This window comes from Colobus angolensis, unplaced genomic scaffold (assembly GCF_000951035.1).
Source record: "Colobus angolensis palliatus isolate OR3802 unplaced genomic scaffold, Cang.pa_1.0 Scaffold233, whole genome shotgun sequence".
NCBI classification, from domain to species: Eukaryota; Metazoa; Chordata; class Mammalia; order Primates; family Cercopithecidae; genus Colobus; species Colobus angolensis.
Window position 1 is genome coordinate 813,671 of NW_012115522.1, and position 27,956 is coordinate 841,626.

General features: G+C 46.3%; 1 protein-coding gene across 1 annotated transcript in view; it reads right to left on the reverse strand.

Annotated features, from left to right (window-relative positions):
- Window positions 1-8,793: 8,793 nt before the first annotated feature.
- Window positions 8,794-27,956, reverse strand: part of RBPMS (RNA binding protein with multiple splicing) — a 113,999-nt gene continuing 94,836 nt past the window's right edge. Inside the window, exons 7-9 of the mRNA XM_011944606.1 lie at window positions 11,671-11,801; window positions 11,076-11,132; window positions 8,794-9,013 (exon numbers count right to left, since the gene is read on the reverse strand). Of these exons, the coding sequence (XP_011799996.1) occupies window positions 11,121-11,132; window positions 11,671-11,801 (143 nt within the window). The 3' untranslated portion in view covers window positions 8,794-9,013; window positions 11,076-11,120. The remainder of the gene's footprint in view (window positions 9,014-11,075; window positions 11,133-11,670; window positions 11,802-27,956) is intronic.

Here is a 27,956-nt window from a genome sequence, read left to right on the forward strand (position 1 = left end):
GAGACAGGTGGGAAAGGATGGGGCGGGGACACAGAGCCCCCATGGCAGGTGGGGGGCTGGACACCTAAACACACGGTAGAGGGTGATGGGTCTGTGTGCACTGGGTCAGTGTGGAGCGCAGTGGTGCGACTGGTGCGGCCTGGGTGTGGGTTGGGGCACTGAGCCCCGACGAGGCCAAGACACGATGGTGTTTCACAGGAGACACAGGAAGGGGAGGGCTGCCCGGGGAGGAGAGCCGCACAGTGGATGGCATGGTTCTGCTTTCGGTGCAGGTGACTGCGAGAAGGAAGCCCGGCCCCAGCCTCTCTGACCAGCTCTCGCACACAGCCCTCACGTTCTCACTCGCACAGGTGCCTGCGGGGTTGGGGACGAGCGAGCAGCCCGTCGTCAGGCTCTAGTCAGCCTGGTCGAGGCGCACTCCAGAGTGACATGAAGGCAGGTTCCGAGCTGTGGGGTCCGGGGGGGCTGTGCTCAGCTGAGGAGTGAGGACGCCAGCGATGCAATAGGTGGCTGCTCCTCAGAGTGGATGTGGTGGCGGGTGGCGGACACACAGACCCCTGAATTCGTTGCTCTTGTGTCTCAGGCTAGGACACTACGTGCTTGCCAAGTGGGGGGCTCTTCTCACCGCATCCACAGACACCCACGGCCGCCTCCTCTTCCAGCCTGAGAGGCTGCGCTGCGCCCAGCTTCCAGCAGAGGGCAGTGCCCCCCAGGCCAAGTCTGAGCGGCTCATCCAGGTTCCTGCACCGCAGCCAGGCAGAGCGGCAGGGCTCATGGTGCACAGCAGAGTTCGGGCAGCCGGCCCGGGTGGGGGAAACAAGCTGCTCTGCGCTAATCACTGTGTGGGGGTAATGAGGAGAGGGTTCTCTCTTAGCCCCATTCGGGCTGCTTGTTCTGCTCGGCTTTTGGCCCCAGGTCACTCCTGCCCATCCCATAAGGGCTGCTTTTACAGTTCTTAACAGGGGAAAACCTACAGTTCCCTCCAGACTGCCTGCGTCAAGATCCTCTCCAAACAGTTCAGCAGGCTAGTTTAGGGCTCCTCATTAGAATAATGTAACAAGGGCTGGCCTTCCATGCAAGGCAGTGGCCCCTGACATTCCTTCATGCCATGTGCAGAAAACGTATGTGTATACACACACACGCACGCGCGCGCACACACACCCTTTCTCTCTTCCCCCATAGTTCTCTCTCAAATGTGCACACTCAGTCTTGCACACAATTCCAGGGGCTTCTCAAGACCCTGTGAGAAACTTTAACACAATATACTTAACCAAACTGACCCTGATACTTAGTCTGTGCCAGAGACTGCGCTAAGCACTTCACACGGCCTGTGACATCTAAGGCAACATGGACGACCCTGGGAATCTTCTCCACTAGAATTTAACAATAGTGATAACAGTTGTTCCTATGTTAGAGTTCACTACCCAGGGTCACACTGTTTGGGATTCTACCATCACTCTTCTTCAGGAATGCTCTGAAAATGCAGTGCCGCTGCATGGCTAACACTGTAAGTCTCCAACACTTAGCATGGTGACGGACTGGACAACAGGAGAGCACCAAGACACCCAGGAAAAGCAGCAGCTCAGGGTAAAAACCAAATGGAATGCTAGAGAAAGCGGCAGCCACCCATAAAAATAATTTCCATCCTTTCCCATTTATAGATGAGAAAATGAAAGGCCAGAGGATTAAATACAGACAGAATTTATGTTCCTAACACTGATGCCAAGGACAAGAAGACCTTGACTAGTCTCGGGAGGATGCCCTGCCTGAAGCAGCAGCCCCTCTGCAGCGGTGAGTGACTGGCACAGGGTAAAACTCCAACACTACAGTAATGATTTCCACTGCACTGTGCGCTTTCTAGGGGCTGAAGCCCACTATCATACCTGCCCTTAGAAGAAGTCACAAGAAGTGCTTAGCAGGTGACTGGCTCAATTAATAGTCACTACTGAAAGTAAACACTTTCTGGTTTGACTGTTTTCTTCTCTGAGGAATGAAGGGGTAAACCTCGACAGTAGTTCTCAGGTTCCTGGACCATCGGCATCACCTGGGAACTTGTCAGAAATGCCAAAACTCTGGGAGGGGCATCCAGTAAACAGCACTGTAACCAGCCCTCCAGGTGATCACCAGGTACATGCTCAAGCCTGACAGATGCTGCTCTTAAAGTTTCAAAAAGTATGGCTGGACGAACACTGGTCTAGAAATGCTCTAATGTCAAGGACATGAGAGAGAAATGCACAGTTTGGTCCCTTCAGCCGTTTCTTGATACATATCGGCACAGTAAGGGCTCCGAGAAGTTCCATAAAGAAACCGGTTTGACTTGATCTAGACCTGTGCTGCCCAAGTTTATCCCACTGCAGGATCTCTGGATTATGGAACAGCTGTGCATCCCTGTGGGTGTTGAGAAATGCTTGTCTGGAAGGCCCCTTGCAGTGGTAGCATTTGGCGGATCTAAGAGGCTGGGCTGTGCCATCTGCATGCTCTGAGCTGGAAGACAGACCGCCAAACCAGCTAGTGCTCTGATGTCTCATTCACATGGAGCAGCTGGAGATTTTCTCTTACCTTCCCTAGCGCAGGTGCTGTACCTGAATGCAGGTTTCCCCTGCACCACATTCAGAAGTCAGCTATCCCTCTTTGAACAAAATAGTTAATGACAGTAGCTTGGGCAGGGTGCAGTGGCTCACGCCTATAAACCCAGCACTTTGGGAGGCCGAGGCGGGTAGATCATGAGGTCAAGAGATAGAGACCATCCTGGCTAACATGGTGAAAACCCGTCTCTACTAAAAATACAAAAAATTAGCCGGGCGTGGTGGTGCTCGCCTGTGGTCCCAGCTACTCGGGAGGCTGGGGCAGGAGGATTGCGTGAACCTGGGAGGTGGAGGTTGCAGTGAGCTGAGATCCTACACTCCAGCCTGGCAACAAAGCGAGACTCCATCTCAACAAAAGACAAAACAAAACCAAACCCACAGTAGCTTAAACAAGCTGTTTTATGTAAACGACAGGAATGTTATCTCAAACTAATGGGTTAATGTTTTGAAGGCATGGATATTCTCAGGCAGGTTTCCATGACTCTCCCCAGAATGGAGCCCTGAAGTCCCCTGGAGGGCTCGTTCCCAACTCGGAGCAACTGCAGGGAACCACTCAAAACTCCGCCCCACCCACTCCAGACCTCAGGACCCACTTTTGGGTGGCACCACCAAATAAAGCACGCTAGGCCATGACAGCAAGCTCTGTCAGAGGACGCCAAGCGAAGAGAGGCCGCCAAGCCCAGCATAAGCTGGTCCAACAAACTCCAAACTCATCGACCAGGCTGGAGGGATGATGTGCAATACAAAAAGATCGTCTTCCTTACCTCACAGTGCTGACTGCAAGATTCTTTTAAATAGCAACCCTCACCTCCATTTCTAATAAAGCACTCACCAAAACTGGAAGAACACTTTTTCGGAATTTCGCTGCTGCATGAAATGCTGCCCTCTTGTAAAGGAACCGCTCCTCCTCTCCCAGCCCCCCAGAGTCGGCAGCCTATACTCTTTCTCAGCAGCCTCAGAGGCATGAAAATGCCATCGGCATTCTTCACTACCTGTCTGGCACCTAACACTCCCTGCCTAGGGCAATTAAGTCGCTATGATCTAGGCAGAATGTCAAGATTTATATGACTTGGTCCTTGGCTAAGGCTGCCATCTCACCTGCCTCAACAGCTGGAAAGAGGCGAGCAAGAAAGTCCTGGCTGGAGGGGGCCATGCTCCCCGCTGGCCCTGTGCTCTTGCACGATCTTCCAGTCATGATGGCAGGTGCTACTGAGGTCCGAGCCCAGGCAGGGACAAGGTCTAGACCACAAGGACAAGGTCCTAGGACTCTGAGTACATCCTGGTAAGCCCAATCAAAGCTGGGTTTAATTAAACAAAAGCCTCCAGGGAGAATTTTCTCTCCTGGGCTCTCAGACTCTTTTCCTGTCTGTCCTAAGCACAAGCTAGGCTCTGCTTCCAAACAGGCATGTGAAATGTGCCCAGACATCTCAGAAGTTCACTCAAGATGCCACTTGGGTTAAAGGCACCCAAGCGTGTAACACCCTGTGTCAGATTAAGTCCACAGTGGTTGCTTGTCATCCATATTTAATTCTGTCAGTCTGTTAATTTTTAACTATGTTTGCTATCAAGGGCCATTAGAGGTCCCCAGGAGCTGGGCTCAGTGAAGCGCATAGAACATCGTGGCAGAACGCACAAAGCTTGAAGTTGGGGCGCCCCACTTTCCCATCCTGTCGCTGGGTCTGGCCTTCCCCACCGGCAGCATAAATCCTGAATAAAACATGATTCCATTTGGAGTTGATTTTCCTTTTCCCCTGCTGTCACAGTTGGTTTTCTTCACAGAAAAGTTCACTTTCCCCTTTTATGAAGGCTACATTTTATAATTCCAAAGTTTCTCTGCAGCCTTGGTTTTGTTTCCAAAGCAGTTAGAGTTCACATACTTTCCGGATGGCATCCAGGTACCTACGCCTATAGAAGGAAGACAAAAACCTTGGGTGCACAGCCAGCTGACCCAACCAGAAAGCCTCGTCTCGGTATACGCCACAGCCACGGACCATTCTCGCCCTGGCTGCAGTGCTTCTCTTCTTTACCAAAGTAAAAAGCCCGGGCCCTTAGGTTTCTCTTATCGGGGTCCTGGTCAGGAGTCCCTGTGTTCTAAGTGCTTCTCAAGCTTACAGGGAGGGCTCAGGAGCCTCTGAGCCACGCCAGATCAAATCCTGACAAAGGGAAGGCATTGGAAGAGCTATTTTAATCATAACTATGACTTTAAGCCAAACATGTTACTGTTTCCTGCAAAATAAACCCATGGAGATGTTCCTTCTTCCCATTTATAGATGATGAAACTATGGCTCAGTGCAGTTAAAACCAACTTGCCTAGGATCCCAAATTTAGTAGAGTGGGTAGAAACTGTCATTAAAATCTGGTTTGTCTGATTTAAAAAACTGAGTCCCAGTTAGGTGCCAGGCCGTCAGCAGCACCTGACTGTGACAGTTGGGCCACACGGTTGTTAATCCCAGGGAACAGCCGAGCGCAGACGGCACTTCCAGGTGCAACTTGTTGGGACTCAGGGTTGGGCTCTTACTGCTAATAAGGACAGGGGAGAAGGTGTGCAGGATCTGGGGAGTTTAACCTTCCGCAAAGGACAACATGGAACACACCTAGAAACCTGGACAACAGTGTACCAAATGGAGAGTAATGGAGTCATGGAGAGCAATGCTGCCCCCAGTCAGGAGGAGGCCCATGTTGAGATGTTCTGGCAATCCTGATTAACGCTGTGATTTCTAGGGAAGTCTCCTTGGGGTGAGTGACCCTGGCCAATGTCACACAGCCATATACTAGGGGACTGACTCTGGTTCTGAACAGCATTTCTTTCTAAAACTGCCCAACATGGACAGGCCTGGGCCTCAGTAGCAGCAACTCTGGACAAAAGAACACCTCCCCCTAACACCCTGGATGGATGCTTTTGGAGGACTGCTTCTAAAGAGGCCAGTTGGGGTGGAGGACAAAATGCTGATGTCTCTCTCACTGCAAATGAGGGAAGAGGTGGAGAGGGTCGCCAGGGAGAGAGCATCTGCCTGGCCGGGGGTGGATTCTCGGGTTTCATGGCAGAACTGTGAAGAGAACAATCTCCCCAAGTACAAGATGTAACTCAGCTGCCTGGAAATGAGGCTGAGGAGAATCCTAGCAGAAGGACTGTGGGAACAAAGTGCCAGAAAGTCCAGGGAGGAATGGGCTGGGTGACCCGTGGTTCTTTCTCCAGTTTCTCTGATAGGAAAGTGAGATAAGGCCACAGCTGGAAAGGTCAGGGACAGTGGGTTTGTGTAAAGTAACTTGCGAGGGCAAGGGCCATTCCGTCTCTGGGATTTCAGCTGCCTAGCCCCCTCCACCCCGGATGTATTTCCTGTCAGAAGGGTGTGCTGGTGGCCGTGTCCGGCCTGGTTTGGGGAGGCCTCTCTTGGGGATAAGCTCTCCCAGTGCTGGCAAAAGCTGTGGAGATCACACTGCCAGGAGCAGGGCAGGTGCTGTCAGTCGGTGCTGTGGGTGGCGCTCGCACTGCAATGCCTCATCTTACTCCCATCATTCCTTCATGCTTTCCAGTCTTCCATTTGGCTCCAGCCATGAGGCCTCTGCAGCCCCCGCTGGCGTCATCCACATGTGCTGACCATCCTGTCTTAACTGTCACTGCCTTGGGGGTAGCTAAGGCTTAGTCTGGGCTTCCTTCTCCTTACTGAAAATTCAAGTGCCCCTTAAAAGATCCCTGGGAAGGGCTACCTTTAAAGCAAACATTTAAGAAGCCCTTCTAATATGCCGGGCACTCTCTTAAGTGTTTACATGAAGGATTACTGGCCCTTTTCCTGAAGCCCAGAGAGGTTAAGAAATTTGCTCAACTGAGGTCGCACAGTGTGTAAATGGCAGAGCTCGTGTCTGGCCAGGGAGTTCCAAAGCCTGTCCTTTCGACCCTACATTCCTGCCATGAGCTTAGAAAGGAAATGAAGCCCCGCAGAGCTCTCCGAAAGACACTGCTCAGAGCACAGGCCCTGCCTCAGGAGGCAGGCGTAGAAATCGCCCCAGGAAGGGCCTGGGAAAGGAAAGGAGACCCAGCCCACTCTCACAGGAGGCTGGCGCTGTGAGCATGAGGCCTGGCCTCCCCGTCCTCCCCTCCTCCTGTGAGAGCTAAGCCAGGTGCTCCTAGAAAGCCTCACCAAACAGGAAACCAGGCCAGGCTGGCACTATCAGGAGACGGAGCGCTAGAGGGGTGGCTTCTCACAGTCTGACCTTCACAGAGCTGCAGGCTGAGAGGGAAAGGTAAATGTCAGAGGATTAACAGTTTCATTTATGTCTGAAAACAATGGAAGGCCTTGGGCAGAACAGCCCCAAAGGCAAGCTCTGTAGTCCTTCAAAGCCGTGGTTTTCCGGACAGTCACAGCCACAGCCACAGCCACAGCTCTGGAGCACACAGTATATATCTTAGGAAGCCCAGGCCCCAAGGACCAGGCAGTCAGGGGTCAAGTACTAAAGTGACCTGAGAGTCACAGAATCAAGCACCGGGAATCTCCGGACTCCTGCCTCACTTTGGGGAGGCAGGACTGCCAGGTGAGGTGTTGAAGCCGACTCCCTGGGGCCCCGGACACGGCTCTGTTCACAGGTTTCCCTGTGGGACCAACGGCCTTACAGCACTGGCCACTGCACAGGAGGTGGAAGCCAAAACCGTCCGAGTGCTTGCCCTGGGAGCCGCCCATGCACCTGGAGGCATCCACAGCTGTCTCGCTGCCGGGAGACTCCTAAGGAGCCGCGTGCACACTGAGGTCCACGCGCAGCACTGCCCTCGAGACACCCCCAATACCCTATGTATTTAAAACATACCTGACACCAAAGCAGAAAGTCCTTGTGTCTTTTGCCTCTGTATTTCCTACAGGGCATAGTGATGCAGATGCTTAACACAATTTGCTTTTCTTAAAATCCAGTTTTCGGAAGTCCCACCCTGCTGATGAGCAAATGCTCAGATACAGGGGCGGTGGGGACAGCCCTGCAGTTTGGGTAGCCCACCCACTATCCCAGGCCCATCTACTCCTCTCTGAGTTCCCTTCCCGGTTAGCCCATGTCTCTCTTCCCATGGTCCACTTCTGTATTTATTTTGGGTTTAACCTTCAAAATTTCTCCAGTGTGTCACAGGGCCATCCCAAGGGACACGCATGCCTTGTCCTCAGGCAGGCTGTGTTATAATTTTAAAACTTTTGGTTTATGTCCAGGTAAACCATACAGCAGCCCTATTAGAAATCCAAGAGAACTGCTGTTACCCTGGACAAATGAGGCCTCTGAAGAGGAATCAGGTAACCAGGACTTTCTCTCTCAGTCCTACTTACCTACAGAAGCTTCTGGCTGCACACTGTGACTCTGCCTGAAGTAGAGGGTGCATGATGTTGTGTTTTGAGAATGTGGTAAGGACAGTATACTTTACCGGCTCTCTCTGCCCCATCACAAGACTGAAAGCAAAACATGAGCTCAAACCTAAGAAGCGCAAGTGTGTGAATGTGAGGTGACAGAACAGCTGTGTGCTCTCTTCAGTGTATAAGCTTTTTGAAAGCAACAGATGAAAGCTTCCTCTCCTAATTAATACATTTCAAATACCAATGACCTTGAAAGTCAACTGGATGATCACTTTTTAAAATGTTAACGATCTTCTTAGCAATCCAACGTCTGCTGCACAAGGTCGCTCTTTCATCGCTAAACATTAAGTCAGTACTGAGGCTTTCAGTCCTATTACCTTATCCAATAATTTCTAAAAAACGGGATCTGACGGCAAATAAGTATCCTTACTTTAGAGCTGGGAAATCTGAAGGGGTACCAGACCACAGCTGAAGCCGGGGCAGAGCTAGAAATGTGACTCAACTTCTTTTCAATGACACTTTGTCTCCTGGTCTTCCTTCCTGTGGATCCCAGTGGGCAGACTGGACACTGCACCCGTACATTTCACAGGGGCTCCCCTAGCTAGATGCAGCGTCCCTGCTGAAGTGAGGTCTCCTGGTGGATGAGATGCTTCCAACATGCAGCTCCTGGTGGCTCTTCTGGGAGCCCAGGCAGAGACAAGCAGCAGTGGTGTGACCTCGGCTCCAGGACCTTGCCTCTCCAGCGAGCTCGTTCTGAGTCCTTCTACGTAAAATAGACTTGGTGTCACAGGCCCAATTCTCCCAAAACCTCAGTCAGAGAGTAACACCTTTGCTCCAACATTGCATCACCATGAAAACAAAACGCTGCAGTCTACTTCAGATCATTTTTGCTCTGATTAAAATTTTTATTGAAATCTCTCAAAGGTCGTCAAGAAATAGTTTTTGTAAAAGGGGGGAAGATAGCTAACAAATTCAACATGGGAGCTCCCTCTGCTGGTCTGCAGTAGGTTGGTATGTTACAAACACATTCCCAGAGACAAATCTAATTTGCTGGAGAAGTGGACAAAAGACAGGTGTGTTGGGCTTTGCCTCAGGAGAGAAACACTAGAAGAAAAAAAAAATCCATGTCTCAAAATAGAGCATAACATTGCTAAGAAAAACAAAATTATTTAAAGCCTCTCCAAAGACATTATAAGATTTCCAAAACAAAAACTGAATTATCCAATACGGGGAGATGCCCCGTAAAGGCTCCAGTCTGCTCTACCTCCAGTTAATAAAGATTCTCTTGGGCCCTTTGGGTGAAGGTTAAGTGCTGATTCCCTTTGCTTTGCCTCCAAGTCTCTTCTTACAGGCTTCCCATCTACTTAGAGAAGAAAGATCCAAGGAGTCACTGGAGTGAGGCCTTTCCAAAATTCCATTAAAGAATAAGTCTGTGGTGAGCCAGCACCTCGGAGTGGAAAGAGCCAGGCCTGGGAGGCAGGTGACCTGGGTCTAGTCATGGTAGAGCCACTTCAGATTGTGGGTAGCTCCCTCCATCTTCTCAGGCCTGTTTCCTCATCTGTCAAATGGGTCAGACCGGCTGATCTGTAGAGCCTCTACTAGGTCATTCTGATTCTCACACTGCACAAATAAATTTAAATAACGGAATTTGTTCACAGAGTCCATGCCTGCACTGGGAATGACTCCAAACAAGAAGTGGCGTTGAAAATTGGTATCAGATGAGAGTCCCACCAAATCTGGGACCGATGTGGCAGAGCTAAGTGGATTCCAGTTTGGGAAAGTCTCAAGATCAAGAACTCCCAGGGGAGGGTGCCACCATGGGCAAGATCAAGAACTCCCAGGGGAGGGTGCCACCATGGGCAATGCATCCCATTAAGTCAAACGGCTGAGTCCATCTCATCTTGGCACTGTCTCTCCCCATCCTTCCTTACAATGGCATATGCTTTCTAATCTCTTGAGACTCTTGAGGCCCTTCTCTTACCATACCGTATCTCCAGAATTACTTGTGATTTTACCCATTACATGAATGAAGAATGGGCAGACGTCATATCCAAAAGCCACCATTCCCAGTACTTTCTGGCCGTTGTCAACTCTTGATATGGCTACTCAGAAGACTATGCAAACCACTGTTTCATGGTATTTATTAACATCTGCCTTAACTGCCACGTGATCTGTACCCGGCAGTCTAGCAAGAGGAGACACCATCCAGAGCAGGGGTGGGAGGTGGCAAGCAAAAGGGGCTCTTAGTTGCCCCATGTCATCCACACATTTATCCGCAGCCTGCTACAAAGATCCTAATGACTCAGCAGAAGAAACCCACAGGTTTACACTTTATCCCCTCACCCCGTTACCTGCCAGTTGTGAGGGTTCCCAAGCACTGACATGGAAAAGGGAAGAAAAAGCAGCAGGGGAAGGAGAAGCCAAAGGCACGGTGATCCTGGCTCCTTTGTTTTCTGTGCCATGTACTCTCACCACCACCACCACCTACGTTTTTTTCTTCACTACTTGTACTACTTTCTCCCTTCTTCTCCCAACACAGAGGGCAATCATTACTGGGGCTCAGGCACCAAAGGCAGCCCAGGAAGCCGGGTTGTCAATGCACGCACAATGTGTTGGTAACTCAGTGAAAAGAATTAAAAGATGTTCAGCCAACAACAATCTTGACCCCATGACTTTCAAGAACCCTCGCTGGGGGCTGCTTCTAGGTGGTCTTTATCAAGACAGTGAATTCTGTACAACATAAAAGAGTTTTAAGTCAGAAGGAAGTTTTCTGGGAAGCTGTTTATTTCATCCAGCCTTGTAAACAAACACTGAGCAAAACAAGCAAATGAAAACTCCGCCTGTCCAGCCTAATAATTTTTGAAAATTTAAAATTTAGAGGCTGAATTACACATGCAGAAAGACAAATGAAACCTACATACGTACTTTCTATTTGTTACTGGTCATCAATCTTTGCAGGCCAAAGAATGAGTGATCTCCAAAGGTGAATCTTTACACTGATTACTACTACTTGTGCTAAAATCAAAGCTAAGAGAATATTTTCTCCAAGGGGAGAGGAAGTGTTAGTATGTAGATAGTAACCTTTGTGGAGAAACAGGAAGTTTGTTTATAAAAATCAGGCTATTTTTAACTAAGAAAGAAAGCTGGTCAGAATAGAGATCTCTACCTTGACCTGTAATTCCATCTTAGACACTATCTTGTACCTCCTTTTCTACAGGGTTTTCTGAAAATGGAGAAAAGGAACCCTTAATCTTTCCTGTAACATATTTAAGAAAGTATAGCCTTCCCCCATGGAAGCTTTCCCTTTGGTCAGAGATTCTTCTCACAGTACACGAGAGTGGAAAACTCTCAACACACAGAAACACGCACAGACGCACATATCCCCTGCTCCTAGCACCACCTTCCTCTGTAGCCCTTCCACACAAGGCACACGCGTATACACTCCGGTGATGCCCTCTAGCTAGCTGGGAGCCAAGTGGATAAACTTGCTCCAGTCTCTCATGTGCGGTATGAGGTGAGATCATTAAGGAAGAGAGAGGTGTCATTTGGGGCAAACATCAGGCAGTGGGTGATATCATTGCTGTCAGACGATCCTCGTAAGTCCTGAAGGAGTGTCAGCTTGATTTAGAGGGGATCATTAATCTCTTCAAGGTGGATCTGTTAGCTGGATAGGTGTTAGTTGTATGGTGTGCTCTGGGGAACCAAGTTTGAAAGGACTGGAGGTGGAGTGAGTGAAGTTGTGGCCGATGGGTATCAATTACCTGGGCATGCAGTGAAGCGGGATAGGTGAAAGCAGGAGGAGGTAGAGCAGGCGCTAACTCCGCTGGGTACAGAGGGTACGGGGCCCACACTTCAGGGCTACTGGGGTAAAGTGCAGGCACTGTGAGCTCATCTGCAAGAAAAGAATAAGGCGAGAGTTAGTGGTTACCAAACAGCTAGTTTCAAATCAGAAAACAAAACACCCAAAAACCCCGAGCCCCAATCAGTGTCAGAAGCCAAATGACTCTCATTCTTTTCACAACCTGTTGTTTGTTGGCTTTGGTCCCACAAGTGCTAAGCAAGGAACGAAAAATATAACAAGAAATACAACAAGCATCTGCTGTCTGTCTGGCCTGCTGAGATCTCAGGCCTGGACTCCGCCTTGAGCACTCTGATGTCTTTCCAGCTATAGCTGGGGAACCCAAAACAGTGGGAATTTCCTGCACAAAACAGCAAATGTGGCCCTCTGAGGAAAAGGGAGAGAAAGAACCAATGAAAGATATCCCATGAGAACCCACTGCAGAGCCTTTGGGAAAACAATGGCTTAACGGCAGGGCCTCAACAGACCAGAACTGGAAGACTTTTCTGTTTATTGGCATAATCACTATTGACAAGTCAGTCATGATCATCAAGCATTTTCCATGTAGCCCCCAGAAGTACAGGGCCAAATACTGTGACCACAGGGCATTTAAGATCTTAAAAATTCAGAGAATTGAGGTGAAAAACCTTGAGAATCCTGATTAAAATTATACTCCACAAAGATGTAAACATTTCCAATTGCTCTTTACAGACTAACTTTTAGGGGAAAAAAGTGAGTCATGTTGCCAAGCGCCTGGTCTAAGTGTTCCTCAGGCAGCTCCAATTCCACCCAGGTCAGGCTGCAGTTGGCCAGATTGAAGGGCAAGTGCCTGGGCCTCCGATGTATCAGGAAGCAATCCATTAAAAGTAACAGCAAACACATGAGGGAGCTTCTCAGGAAAGGCAAAAATAACATCAGTCAATAGCAAGGAATCTGGGCCCTGTGAAGCAGCAATCTCAAGATGTGCTTTTATCACCTGTCAAAATCTGAAATCAAGTATGCCAAGGACGCTATCCAGGACTGCCACGGGAGTCAGCAAAAGGTGAGTTGATAGTCATTAGTAACTCTGCCATTCAGGACTTTCCCTAAGTCTACAATGCATGTGACCCAAGGTCAACAGAGTCACTTTATTCCTTCCCACCATCTTAGGAGCCATTCCAGGCCCAGTGTCTCTGCATCCTTCCCATCCCCCAAAACTTTTCAATATGGAAAGGGGACTAGCAACAGAAAACTGCTTTGCTCGGTGTGATGTGGGACTGCTCTATGGAGAAACCAGAAAGCAGCAGAGCCTGTGGGTGAATGTGGATCTGGTGGGCAGGGGGTAGGTGAGGCTTCCCCACAGCCAGCTTGCATGGCACGAGCTTCTCTCAGGATGGTAGGGAGTCAAGAGCTGACTGCTGATGATACGTTCAGAGGGCAGTTTGTACCCATTTCCAGATATGATGGGACCCCAACAATGTGGGGTGATTTAACCATCACAATGTGATTTAACATACTGTTGCTGGTTGGCCTTCCTGACTCCCTCCTCCTCTCAACAAGGCAGTAAAAGCTACCTCCTCAGGACTTGGTGATGGAACGACAGACTGCCTATGAATCTCGGTGGGAGAAATAAGCCCCTAAGAGTGGACTGATGATTATTATTTAGTCAGGGTAACAACAACATCACTACAGTCCTTACAATGATCAGGTCTACAGCACCTACTGTGTTCTAGGGTGTGGAGGTGCCTGTAGCCCAAGGCTTAGGGACCATCCTCAGAAGGGCTGGGAGGAGCTTAATAGATCCCTGTGCTTCCTGTTGGGATGAGACTGCGATTTCCAGAGTAACTAATGTGGGAGCCCAGCTAGTGGAAACTAACTGCTACCAGAACCGATGCCTTGAATTTTAAACAAACAACCATTCTCAGGAATGCCAAGCTATTATTGTTGTTTAGCTACCAGGCTATTTTAAGACATTCTGAGTCTTTTAAATCCTCATACACTCATCTGTGGCCTATGCTTGTCTGTTCCCACTGTGATAGCGCAAGACTATAAAGCTATATAGACTAAAAAACTGATACATACAACTGATTCCAAATGACAGAGCCCTCAGGGGGAACGTGTTTGGCCTGAAGCCTGTCAGTGGTCCTTCCTTATCGTCCTGGCTAACTGGGGTGGGGTGGGTAGAGGTAGTTACCTGATCAGTGGGTTCTTCCTTTAGAAACTTTAAAAAATGAAATGAATATGTCCTTTAAGATATCTGATCCTAAAGAGATAAGCAACACAGATAAGCTGGAATCAGATTTCAATGTCAGCCTGACTGCTGGAATTTATGATTTCCAGACCTTTCTCTATTTTTATCCTGAAGCATTACTTCCCATTAGTTCTTTACTGATGCTTAGACACAATTCACTATTAACATTTGCACAAAACCTAGGCCAGCAGGAAAGAGGATTTGCTCTGAAATCCCCTAAACTCAAAATTGCTGAGTAATAGTAAAGTAGTGGTAAGGCAGATTAAGGTGAACTTACACTTGATAAATCCCTTGATACATCTTATCATCTCTGTCTCCCTTCTCCCCTCATGAAGGAATGTGGTGTTACCATAAACATCAAAAGATACATGGCCTGACCAGGTCAGGATCGCACCTGAAGCAGGCCTCACAAACACCTGACTTTTCGGTAGGAGCCTGAGCACTCTCCTCACACACATACACACTCCTTTGATGGAAGTGGGAATTAAAGCAGAATGAGCTTTTTGCATTTGTTTGCTTTTTCGTTGCTTGAGAAAATTACAAAAGCTAGAGAGACCGGTTTTCCACAGCACAAGCCCTTCACAAGGACTCCCCACTGAAGCAGGAGGCAAGGCCCCGATGGGTTTCACCTTCCTGAGTCACTGCCCATCCTGCTCAAACTTTACAGGATGGAAGGCTGAAAAAAAGAAGACAAAGATTGCTGCCCAAGGCCCACTGGGATGAATTGGAGTTTAGGGAGGGGGTGAGATTCCTCTTGACAAAAGAGGCTCTTGACCACCCAGAGTGAGCCAGGCCCCAGTGAGCAGAAAGAGGGCAGATTAAGAGGCCAGGGCTTTTTTGTCTGGGCCTAATCCGTCCCTCCTGAGAGGCTGGGCAAATCCTTTCCCATTGCACCAATCTGGCTACATCTTTTCTTTTTTGCACCTTCTGAGGATAATGTTGTTGAGGGCTCACAATATACATCTGAATAGGCTTTTTTTCTTAGCATGAGAATATGCAACCAGAAGAGCTCAAACTGGATTCTGAAAAACAAGGACTAGAAACTTCCAACGTCACCCTGTAATCCCTTTGAAACCAAAGAACTGCAGAGCGTCTGATGAAGGTTTAAGCCTAGAGAGCTTGGGAAGATCATCTTCTGCCTTTTCGTTTTAGATGAGGAAACACATGCAGAAAGGTGAAGCTTCCAGTCTACGGTCACATTGAAAGAGAGATAAACATGAATGACTCTTAGAAACAACTGAGAGATGGAAGAACAAGGAGAATCTTTAATGGACTTAAGTATGGCCATATATCTCTGAGTTTAGTTGGTAACACAAGGTTTAAGAACTTTTTTGAGGCTGGGCGCGGTGGCTCATGCCTGTAATCCCAGCACTTTGGGAGGCCGAGGTGGGCAGATCACAAGGTCAGGAGATCGAGACCATCCTGGCTAACACAGTGAAACCCCATCTCTACCAAAAATACAAAAAATGGCCGGGCGCGGTGGCTCAAGCCTGTAATCCCAGCACTTTGGGAGGCCGAGACGGGTGGATCACGAGGTCAGGAGATCGAGACCATCCTGGCTAACATGGTGAAACCCCATCTCTACTAAAAAATACAAAAAAAAAAAAAAAACTAGCCGGGCGAGGTGGCGGGAGCCTGTAGTCCCAGCTACTCGGGAGGCTGAGGCAGGAGAGAGAATGGCGTGAACCTGGGGAGGTGGAGCTTGCAGTGAGCTGAGATCCGGCCACTGCGCTCCAGCCTGGGCGACAGAGCCAGACTCCGTCTCAAAAAAAAAAAAAAAAAAATACAAAAAATTAGCCGGGTGTGCTGGCAGGCACCTGTAGTCCGAGCTGCTCAGCGGGCTGAGGCAGGAGAATCTCTTGAACCCGGGAGGTGGAGCTTGCAGTGAGACAAGATTGCACCACTGCATTCCAGCCTGGGCACAGTGAGACTCCGTCTCAAAAAAAAAAAAAAAAAAAAGAACTTTTTTGCCTCCTGAAAACGTCTATTTGGAAATATTCCACAGCAACTTCATGCTCGACAGACCCAAAACTAAACATGCTCCCTCAATCACCGGTCCTCGTTGGCTCCAGATTTCAGTGAGATGCGACCTTCCACTCAGCTGTCCACACCACACACCCGGTGGTCACCCGATTCTCTGTCTCATTCATTCTTTCATCAAGGTCCTGGTGAATCTATCCCATGATCCAGCTTGATCTTCACCAACACTACTGGATTACTGAAAAGGCCTCCTAAAAGCCCTCCTGGCTTCCACACTCATGTCAAGACAACTTTAAAAATACACATTCTGGCTGCATGCAGTGGCTCACACCTGTAATCCCAGTGCTTTGGGAGGCAGAGGCAGGAGGAGGAAGATCGATTGGGCCCAGGATTTGAGACAAGCCTGGGCAACTTTAGGGAGACCCCATATCTTAAAAGAAACAAAATATTAGCCAGGCCTGGTGGTACATACCTTTAGTTCCAACTACTCGGGAGGCTAAGGTAGGAAGTTCACTTGAACCTAGGACTTATTTGAGGTTGCAGTGAGCTGTGACTGTGCCACTGCACTTCCAGCCCAGGGCAACACAGTAAGACCCTCCCTGTCTCTTAATTTAGTCATGCCACTTAAAACCCTTCTATGATTTCCTCTTGCTCTGTGGATACTGCCTGAACTCCATGTAATGGCCTGTAAGACCCCAAATGATCTGGCCCTCATTCTCCTCTCCAGCTCTGATTCTCATCTTGTTCTCCCTCATGGTCTGGGATCAGTCACTTCCATTGCATGACTATGCCTTCCTCTCTCCCACACACTGCTCCCTCTGCCAGGGGCACTCTTCTCCCCCTCCTCCTGCCTGGCTTAACTCTTACTCATCAGTTACTTACTCCTTCCACCCAGCTTAACTCTTCACTGTGCTCTACTTAGATGCCGCTCCCGGGGGCGGGGAGGGGCCTGGCCTCGCACTTCTAGTCTAGAAGACTGCTTTCTCTGTGCTCCACCATATCCTGCACCTCCCCAGTCACAGCAGTTACCTCCTGGACGGCCGGCAAGCTCTTATTCTTGCTTACCAATGCCTACCACCATATTATAAGACAGTATCAAGAAATCAACCATTTGGGCCAGATGCAGTGGCTTATGCCTGTAATCCCAGCACTTTGGGAGGTGGAGGTGGGTGGATCACTTGATATCTGGAGTTCGAGACCAGCTTGGCCAACAACGGTGAGACCCTATCTCTACTAAAAATACAAAACTTAGCTGGGTGTGGTGGTGCACACCTGTAATCCCAGCTAATTGGGAGGCTGAGGCACAATAATTGATTGAACCCGGGAGGTGGAGATTGCAGTGAGCCAAGATCACACCACTGCACTCCAGCCTGGGCTACAGAGCGATATTCTGTCTCAAAAAAAAAAAAAAAGAAAAAAGAAAAAAAAAGATTAAAAAAAAATCAACCATTTGCTTAATACTTGAGAAAATGAAGAAAAATATACTTCCATCCTGCCTTCAGGTGATGAAATAGCCAGACTGAGGGTTCATTCTGGGTGGAAGAGAAATATGCACATAAAGGGACCAATATCTATCTAAGGTCTCATAGATAACTTATAATGTCTGAACTGAGACCAGAACTCAAGTCGCTTGTCTCATGGTTCGGGGTCCCTTCTATACACCATTCTTTCCTCCCTGGGGTGGGTGATGCCCCCACTGCTGCTGCTGGTGACAGGGCCCCATGTGGAATGCAGGTGGTCTTTATGTCTGGCTTTTTAGCATACTCAATTTGCTATAAGAAACTCAAGGACAGAGTCTTCCAGGAGAGCTTGCCTCGAAGATGAAGAATTTGGCCAGGAAAAACAGCAGCCATGACACAGAAAATCCAAACATGATGAAAAATTCCATTTTTAATAGGAATAATATAAATTTTGAAACAAGAAAAATAAATCAAGGATTCTGTTAACAGTCAACTCCCACTCACATACCTCAGCAAGTAGTTGATCCATGTCTGTTAAGTAAGTCTTTTAAAAATCAGCCATACAAGGCCCACTCTTTTAAGTACTAGCCTATTCAGACATGCCCTTCTGCCACAGGACTGAGAATATAGCCCACGCCAGCTCCCATGGTGCAGGGCAGTGCACACTAGCTCCTGTGATAGGGTGAATGGCATTTCCCCAAATTCACATCCACCTGGAACCCCAGTACGTCACTGTTTTTGGAAACAGGGTCTTTGCAGATAGATTTAGGAATCTTGAGACAGACAGGGACTGGAATGGTATGTCTACAAACAGAGGAATGCCTCAGAGCCTCTAGAGGATCCAACACTGCTGACACCATGATTTCAGATTTCTGGTCTCCTGAACTGTGAGAGAACAGATTTCTGTCCCTTGAAGCCACCCAGTTTCTGGTAATCTGTTGCAGCAGCCCTAGGGAACTGATACGGTTCCCACAGAATGTCAAACACATCACTGGCTTCCCAAGAAGACAAATGTAGATGAAGATTTTTATGAAAGAAGTTAATGAAAAGACTAAGTGTTGCCGGGCATGGTGGCTCATGCCTGTAATCCCAGCACTTTGGGAGGCCGAAGCGGGTGGATTACTTGAGGTCAGGAGTTCGAGATCAGCCTGGCCCACATGGTGAAACCCTGTCTCTACTAAAGATACAAAAATTAGCTGGGTGCAGTGGTGGGCGCCTGTAGTCCCTGCTACTTGGGAGGCTGAGGTAGGAGAATTGCTTGAACTTGGGAGGCAGAGGCTGCAGTGAGCCAAGATTGCACCACTGTACTCTAGCCTGGGCGACAGAGTGAAACTCAGTCTCCAAAAAAAAAAAAAAGTGGGTGAATAGCTCAAAGGAGGTGTTTTCCACCACCCAGCACTAATGACCATGGTGATTTTTGTGTTCTGTACCGGGAACCAACTGTACTATGTGCTGCAGTCATGAGGAGAAATCAAGTCTCGGCTTGGCTCTCCACTATTTCTACCTTCTCTCTATCATGGACCTTGGTCATTTCCATTGCTTCAACTACTAATTCTATTTAGGATGACTCATAAACCTATAGCTTTGATTTCTACTCCAATGTAAACACCCTAAATTCATCAAACTCAACTCATTGAGAAGTGAACTTACTGTCATTCATAAACCAATTCCTCTTCTTACCGCCAACACTTTCCTTTATCCCTTTTACTCAGGCTAGAAGCCTTCATCACTTCCTATGTCCAAACAATTGCTAAGTCCTAATAACAATAGAGATGACAAAGATAATGACAGTGATGATAGCAGTAGTAAGGACAGTAGGAGCTTGTGTTTACTGAGCACATTCTGTGCACCAATCATCCTCATGGGAGACATTAGCAAGAGCTCCTTTTACCTTATGAGAAAGCTGAGACACAGCAAGGTTAAATATCCAGCCCAACGACTCTCACAGAGCCAGGATGTGAATCGATCCAGATCATGAGTCCAGACCCTTCACTTCTGCACTTCACTGCCTTTCTCCATGTTCATTAACTCCATCTACTGATGATAAAGATATCTTCTTTATGTCTTTCTCATTCCCATCCCTACTTCTATTACCCAAATGCAGGTTCTCAGCCGGACCGACTTTAACTTCCGCTGTCTCCCCACTCCACTGTTTCTCTAATACAAACTGCAGAAGCAACAAGTTGTCTGCAAAAAAGCAAACAGACCCCAAAATACATATGCCAAGGAAATTCCAAAAGCAGGTGGTCATGATTCAACTGGCCCAGAGTCACTTCTCCATTTAATGATTTTCCGCCTTTCTCTTGACCAGTCACTGCTCTGATGATTGTCTTCTTCCTTTACTGCCCACCTCTTCGAGGCCAAGAAATCATGCAATGCAATCCAGGATTTTAAAAGGATCTGCTTTCTAATCTTAGAGTTGAAGGGAACCCTCAGCATGAGCGGGAAGAAAACTGTTCTTCTGGGAACTTAAGCCACTACTATTACCTACTCGTACTCATCACATGGGGACATTTTCATTCCTCTTCTTTCCTATGACCTGCAGCTGCTGGGATGAGGGTTACCCAGAGTTTCCCCAAGAAAGTCCATTCCCTGGCATTAGCAGACTGAAGATTCAAAGTGTCTGCCAGCCTCTCTGCGAGCCTGAACTTCCTGACAACTGCAGTCAAGTCTGGATGTTTGACAGGAGCTATATTTTCAGAACGTAATGGTTTTACGTCATATGAACAACCTAAGAAAATCTGCTCAGTCCCACTCTGCTAGAGACCTGGGTAAGCTTCATGAGAGCAGCATCCTGTTCTGTTAGATTCACTACTGTGCCCTCCACAAAGGAGGTTCACAAAGGAGAAAGAGTAGAAAAGTAAGGAAAATAAATTTCTTCTAACATAAAAAAAGTGTTTTAGGAAGTATATCTTCAGGGCAACTTGAGTCTATGATTCAGGTGGAAATTAATTTTTTTTAAATAAAAAATTATAAACAAAAAGTGTTTTAGTAAAACTTTCATTTGTCATTCACACACCTCTTCTGGCATACATCTGTTATGTGGTGAGGGAGGAAAGGGAGCAAGGGAGAAGGATGGTTATGACAGCAAGGGGAGGCAGAGGTGTCTTTTTAACGAAATTGCTCCTTGGGTTCATCTCTATCTAGTCCATAGAAAAAGAGATGATCTCTTATTGAACTAGAAAGTCCCCGAGTGCAGGGCCTGTGTCTCTTGCGCTTACTGCTGTATCTCCAGTACCGAGGACAGTGCATGTTACACAGCAGACATTCATTCATGCATTATTGATTGATTTATTTAGAGACAAGGTCTCACTATGTTGCCCAGGCTGGAGTGCAGCGGCTGCTCGCAGGTGTGATCATCAATGCGCACTACAACTTCAACTCCTTGGCCCATGTGATCCTCTCTCCTCAGCCTTCCAGATAACCTTGCTAAGCTTTCAGAAATGAACATTTTTATGGACCTCAATACACCTAACTGTGCTGTTTGAATGTATAATCCCCAAAGTAGCAACATTTATACCAGTTTTTAATATAATAACACTGGGAATCATCCTTAAAAACAGAACGGCGCACATGCTTGTAACCCCAGCTACTCCAGAGGCTGAGGTGGGAGGATCACCTGAAGCCAGGAGTTCAAGGCCAGCCTAGGCAAACATAGTGACACCCTATATCTAAAGAAATGGTATTAAAGTCTATTATTTTCATATAGATTTCTTTGATAATTAATGAAGCTGACCTAATGAACTTTCCACTTCTTAGCTGGGACTCTTAGTAGGGACAGGTGCTGCCTAAAAGAGTGTTCATCAAGGCATGGAGCTCTTGTGAAAATCCAGTATAGACCAGATATCCTTTCTTACACCTCCCAAAACAGCCTATGTGTACCCTGAACACTGCACCTACTGCTTACATGAAAAATTATCTTTTTCTGTGTCTATGTCCTTCACAAAACTGTAATCTCCTATCCTCAGCACATATATCTGGCACACAGAACATATTCAAGAAAAGTTAGTTAAAATTAATGATATTACAAAGTGCCTACAACTAACTTACAACTAGCAAGAGGACATAAACTTCAGAATTATGTAATTCACCCAATGATTTACAGTTTAGCACATTTCCTTGACTTTTAAGAAAATGTCAGTTTTCTTAAATCTGCAAAGGTTCCAGTCCTTGAAGAAAAAAGGCAGAAACTAATAACTTGTCATAGTTATCAGTTTTAAAGAGATTGCCACTGACCTAGGAAACTGATGAGTCAGAACCCCAAAATATACTCCATAGCACAAATAACACAAATCTAGACACACACATAAGCAAACTCTTCTATGAGCCACGTGAGGAACTGCAGAATGAAGCTGTGTGTCTGAACTGAGCTCCCACTCTCACCCATGGCCTTCTCCTGTTCTAGGAACTCAGCAACTCCACCACCCCATTCTTCTGGTTCCCCATCTATGCTGGCTAGCCGTGGGCTACTTGCCCTTGATCTATCCACAGGGAATGCTAAAAACATCAATGACTGAAATCTTATTTTAAAATTATGTTAATGTGTCCCTAGAAACCAGAACAAGTATTTATTTTGTGCTTATGTGTATAGTATCCTTCACAAGCATAAAGTCTCAATCTCCCCTTAGTCCCTTGAGCTAGATACTAATATTTCCATTTTACAGATGAAGAAATTGATGCTTGGAGAGTTTTAGTGACTTGTCCAAGGTCATACACAGCTTATAGGTAGAGGGATACAAATCTAAAGAATCTGTTTCCAGAGTCTACATTCCTGACAAGGCATCACTGCCTTCAAAGTGAGTTTCTGTGCTTTTCAGAAGTCAGAGTGCAAATTGTAGTTTTAGGCTAAAAACAATTTTTTTTTTTTTTTTTTTGGGAGAGTCTCATGCTGTCACTGGGCTGGAGTGCACTGATGCAATTTTGGCTCACTGCAACATCCAGCTCCTGGGTTCAAGCAATTCTCCTGCCTCAGCCTCTGGAGTAGCTGGGATTATAGGCGCCTGCCACCACGCCCAGCTAATTTTTTGTATTTTTAGTAGAGACGGGGTTTCATCATGTAAGCCAGGCTGGTCTCGAACTCCTGACCTCGTGATTCACCCACCTCAGCGTCCCAAAGGACTGGGATTACAGGCGTGAGCCAGTGCCCAGCCAAAACAAACAATTTGTATACACTTGAAATAATTTAACCTGGCATTCTGGTGGGGAAAATAACCTGATTTGTGTACAAGAAAAAATTATACTGTTATTAGTCCTGAAAAGAAATTCCACAGCATCTGTTCTACACTTCTTTGACTTATTCACTAGCACCAGATATATCAGGCAGCACAATGGCAATGGATATGAAGAAGCCTGCTAAACATTTCTGTGTGCCAAGGAATTTGATCATCTCTTCAAGCCAGGATAGATCAATCACTTAAGTAAGAAAAGCCTGTTACTGCCAATTCCTGTGAAACAAGAAAAACCTACGGGAGCAGAGCCACCCATGGACCCAGAACTGTCCTCCACAGGTAACAAAGCTGCTAGCAACAAAGTGTGGAAATCTCAAAAGTGCCCTCCTTTTCCAAACTCTCCTACTTTGATTCATTCATGTTTTAAAAATCTGATGCCCTTGGATTACATTTTCAGTGCAAAGCAAAACTCCACTTCTGGAAACATCCGTTGTCTGAGAGTTGCTTTCCTTCACCTCCCTTGCTTTCAGAGGCAAGTTAGTTCCACACTGCCACTGAAGGGTAATTCCCCTGCATATTCCATGATCACAGTGAATAAAAAATGTTTTCTGAGAGTGTTAAGCCATGAGGCCACAAGATGGATGAAATAATTGGGCAGTCTCCAGTTACAAAACACAAAATGAGGCTAATTCTTAAGTGAAGTTATGACTAGCATGAATAAATAAAGCCCACAAAATCCAAAAATGTCCATTTGGTCGGGGCCACTCTCACATTTTAATTCATCTTGGTTAACAAGTGTTTGTCAACAAACACTTACTGGGCACCTGCTGTGAGGCAAATGCTAGTTGAATATCATCAGCATTTATTTTTCCAGCCCAGGGGGGCAGTAATGCTGAGTTACAAAAGGACCTGATTCTCTACAGGTAATTCCTGTTTAACTGAATGTATCCTGGCGATCCTGGGTGGGAGTGCATAGCAGAATGTACTAGAAACTATTTGGAAATGGAACTCCTTATTTCACAGTGGCAGTTTATTAGGAAGATGTGGTGTGTCATCTGAAAAGTACCCAAAGACCTGGGAACTCTTTAAAGGGTGAGGAGATGGTCACTGAAAAGGGTATGGACAAGAAAACAACAAATGACCTCCTTGTATCAGTATTATAGGTGAAGTAATTCCGGAATGTTATGTGTACAGTGGTGAAAGGTGACTCAATCAGCTTCACCTGAAAGTCAAACCGGCGTTTCTCCCCTTTAAGTCCTTTAGTTGTAAATGTTACCAGCCGTGCAACACTGGATAACTTACCTAATCTCTGCCAGCCTCCGATTCCTCAGATAAAAATAAAAACAAAAACTAACACATAGTTCATTATAAAAACTGAATGCAAATTTGACATGCATATAGTAAGTGCACGGTGTCAAACAACAACAACATTAATAACTGATATTAATATAGGAAAAAAGGTAAGGAATACAATCTGGGGGTATAAATAATGTTGTCTCTGCTATAGGAAATCTATCCTCGGTACAAAAACAATCCCTTGATTCATCAGATGATCTGGAGTCATTACCTACCAGAGGGAGGTGGCAGGGAGTGGTGCTTTGGAATGTATGCCCTCAGCCACTTCTCATGTTTAACTGTTTCTTCCTCATTCTTCGTGCCTCAGACATATTGTTCAGCTCTTTTGTGCTAAGAATAAATTAATGATCACTAGAAGATAGAGCTTTGTTAATTATATTGGTGTTCACGTACTTATTTTTAAAATAAGAACAATGCTCTTCATTTAAGAGCAGAAGACTTTCTTTAAAAGAAATCTCACAGCCCTCCAGCTTCACCAGGGAAATGTGATCTGCTCAAAAAAATCTACTTAACTTTATTAAACAAAATTGGCTGAGTACCTTGGGAGACTCTGATCTACACAATTCCCTTATCATTCATTCCACCGGCTGCAATGAACCTGCCAATTTACAACAAGCAGCTCCAGGTGTCCATGTACCTCAATTCCCCTGAATGGTCATATTTTATCTTCCTTTTACTCTCCATCTCTTTGCCTTCTAAAAATCACAAAGATTTAACCACAAGTTTAAGAACAACCGTAACAAGGCCCAAATTTTAATTATGCAGGAGGTTAATAGTCACACTGTTGACTTTCCGGTAAGATAAACAGTAAAAACTTGGCAAATGCTAATGTAAACAACTCCCCCCTCCTGCTCTCTCATTCCTGAAGACTGTACTCATTCTTGGGAAGTGAATGACAGGCAGAGTTCATATATGAGAACAGGGTATCCTAACCTGGTTAGAAGCACTGAAATACCAAAAGAAAACTGCCAGAGTTTAGACTGAGCTTCTTCGTTCTGCGGAATAGTAAGTAATTCTATCTCATGAGGATCACTGGTCTGGGATGAACTGATTACCTTCAAACACTAAAAAGGTTGCCTGTCAGTCTGAAATCTTTTTTTCAATTGCACTGATGCAAAATCAAGGATATCTGGGCATTAGGGTCAGCAGGAAGGCTGGCTGACTCTGGAATGACTTCAGATCTTTGGCAGGTGATCCAACACAGGAACGAAGGAGTTTCTGGGGTTTCTTCCCTCCCTAAAGCTTCAGAACATTTTAGAATGAAGATGTCCCCAAGCCATCCCAGCGCAGGCAAGGTCCCCTACAAATCTAGAACCGACTGCTGGCTAAGTATTATGAAGATGGTCATACAAAGTTCTTTTTAATTAGTGAAGGGGAAATACCTTAATGTTCAAATCTATGGGCTAGTTCAATAACTACAAAATGGTCCATTATTGTAGCCACCGAAAATAGTAACGTAAAAGACCTGTCTGTAAAGATGGAAAAAGGTACACAAACAAGTGAAATATATATATATATATATAATACAAGCACATACATATATATATGGTTTGCATGAGGGATGGTATAATGCTTTGGTAGGTAGATCTAGGTTTGAAGTCCCTGGTCACTTACCACCTATGTGACCTCGGCCAAATTTCCTTATCAAAAAAGGAGGAGGAAGAATAGTAGTAGTAGTACCTGTTCTCACAGGTTGTCATGATAATTGAAAAGGTAAAGTGTTTAAGAACACTTCCCATGAATGGCTGGGCGCAGTGGCTCACGCCTGTAATCCCAGCATTTTGGGAGGCCGAGGCAGGTGGATCACCTGAGGTCGGGAGTTCGAGACCAGCCTGACCAACATGGAGAATCCCCATCTCTACTAAAAATACAAAATTAACTGGGCGTGGTGGTGTGTGCCTGTAATCCCAGCTACTGGGGAGGCTGAGGCAGGAGAACCGTTTGAACCCAGGAGGCAGAGGTTGCGGTGAGCTGAGATCGCGCCATTGCACTCTAGCCTAGGAAATAAGAGTGAAACTCCATCTCAAAAAAAGAAAAAGAAAATAAGAAAACTTCCCACAATAGAACACATATTCAACCGTATTGTTGTGTTTACCTGCCTGGATAGAGGAGACTGAGAAACCCAGAGTCAGAGAAGTTAAATAACTTGGCCCATGCCCCCACAGCTAATGTGATAGACTTGTATTTCAAAACTCAGGTCAGCCTGACTGTCAATACTGAGGCTACTGGTTCTCTGCAACATGGTGTGATGCTCCAGCTTGAAATCAGGAGATCTCATCCTGGGGTGGTTCTCAGCTTATGTTGTAATATACATGCCAGCTAAAACTTGGGCTCTGTACGATAGGCAAATGGTGGAAACAACTCAAGTGTCCATCAACAAATGAATAAACAAGATGTAGTTTACAAGATATCCATACAATGGGTCATCACTCAGTCATAAAAAGGGATGGAGTTCTAGTATATGCTACAACATGGATGAACCTTGATGACATTATGCTAAGGGAAAGAAGGAAAGAAGCCAGACACAAAAGGACAAATATTGTATGATTCTACTTATATGAGGTATCTAGAGTAGGCAAATTAACAGAGACAGAAAGTAGATTTTCAGCTACCAGGTGACAAGGAAAGGAGGGAATGGGGAGTTACAGCTTAATGGTTAGAGTCATTTTTCTTTCTTTCTTTCTTTCTTTTTTTTTTTTTTGAGATGGAGTTTTGCTCTTGTTGCCCAGGTTAGAGTGCAATGGCACCATTTCAGCTCACTGCAACCTCCGCCTCCCGGGTTCAAGCAATTCTTCCCCTTCAGTGTCCCGAGTAGTTGGGATTACAGGTATGCAGTTAGAGTTTTTAAGGTGATGAAAAAGTTTTGGAAATAGATAGTGGTGACGGATGCAAAACACTGTGAATGTAATTGATGTCACTAAATTGTACACTAAAAAAATGGCAGGTTTATGTCAAATATAATTTTACCACTTTTTTTTTTTCCTTGAGATGGAATCTCACTCTGTTGCTCAGGATGCAGTGCAGTGGCGTGATCTCGGCTCACTGCAAGCTCCGCCTCCTGGGTTCCAGCGATTTTCCTGCTCAGCTTCCTGAATAGCTGGGACTACAAGGGGCGTGCCACCACACTTGGTTATTTTTAATTTTTTTTTAGTATAGACAGGGTTTCACCATGTTAACCAGGCTGGTCTCGAACTCCTGACCTCAAGTGATCCACCCATCTCAGCCTCCAAAAGTGTTGGGATTACAGGCGTGAGCCACCGTGCTGGGCCTTACCACAATTTCTAAAAATTAATAACATAACAAAAAAAACTGAGTTGCATGCTTTAAATTGAATGGTATGTGAATTACAGCTCAGTAACGCTGCTAAAACAAACCAAACAACCCCACCTTGGGGTCTGTGACCTGACAGACTTGGCTTTAAACCTCAGACGAGCAGCTTACCAAATGTGACCATGGGCACATTTTAAAAACTCTGAGCTTAATGCCCTCTTTGTAAAATGAGAATAATAACTGTATTTACAGAACAGGGTGTTGTGAAGATTGAATGAGATAACGAATATAACGTGTTTAACAGAAATGTCTTGAATGAGTAACAGCTGCTGTCATCATCATTCTTGAACTTCTCATTCCTAAAGATGCCCAAAGGTCAAACAGGCACCATCTACTGACCCCAGGTTTCACCAGTTCCCAGAACTATGTAAGACCTAATGACCCACCATGGTCACAGGTATGTCCTGGCTCCCCATCTGGAGCCCATCAGGCAAACATACTTGCAGGAGTTTCCCCCATCCTACGTGTCCTGTCCACCCACCCCTCCTTCTCCAGTCTCTTTACCAGTAAACTTTCAGGGCCGATCAGACAAGGGATAGAAAAGACAGGGAACTAAATCCTATTGCAAAGGCTGCTTGAGTACCTTAGTACCTCTCCGAAAGCAATGTGACATCCCACATATACAGAGTCCACCACTAAACAAGGATTACCATTTTAAACCTATCTTGGCCGGGCGCGGTGGCTC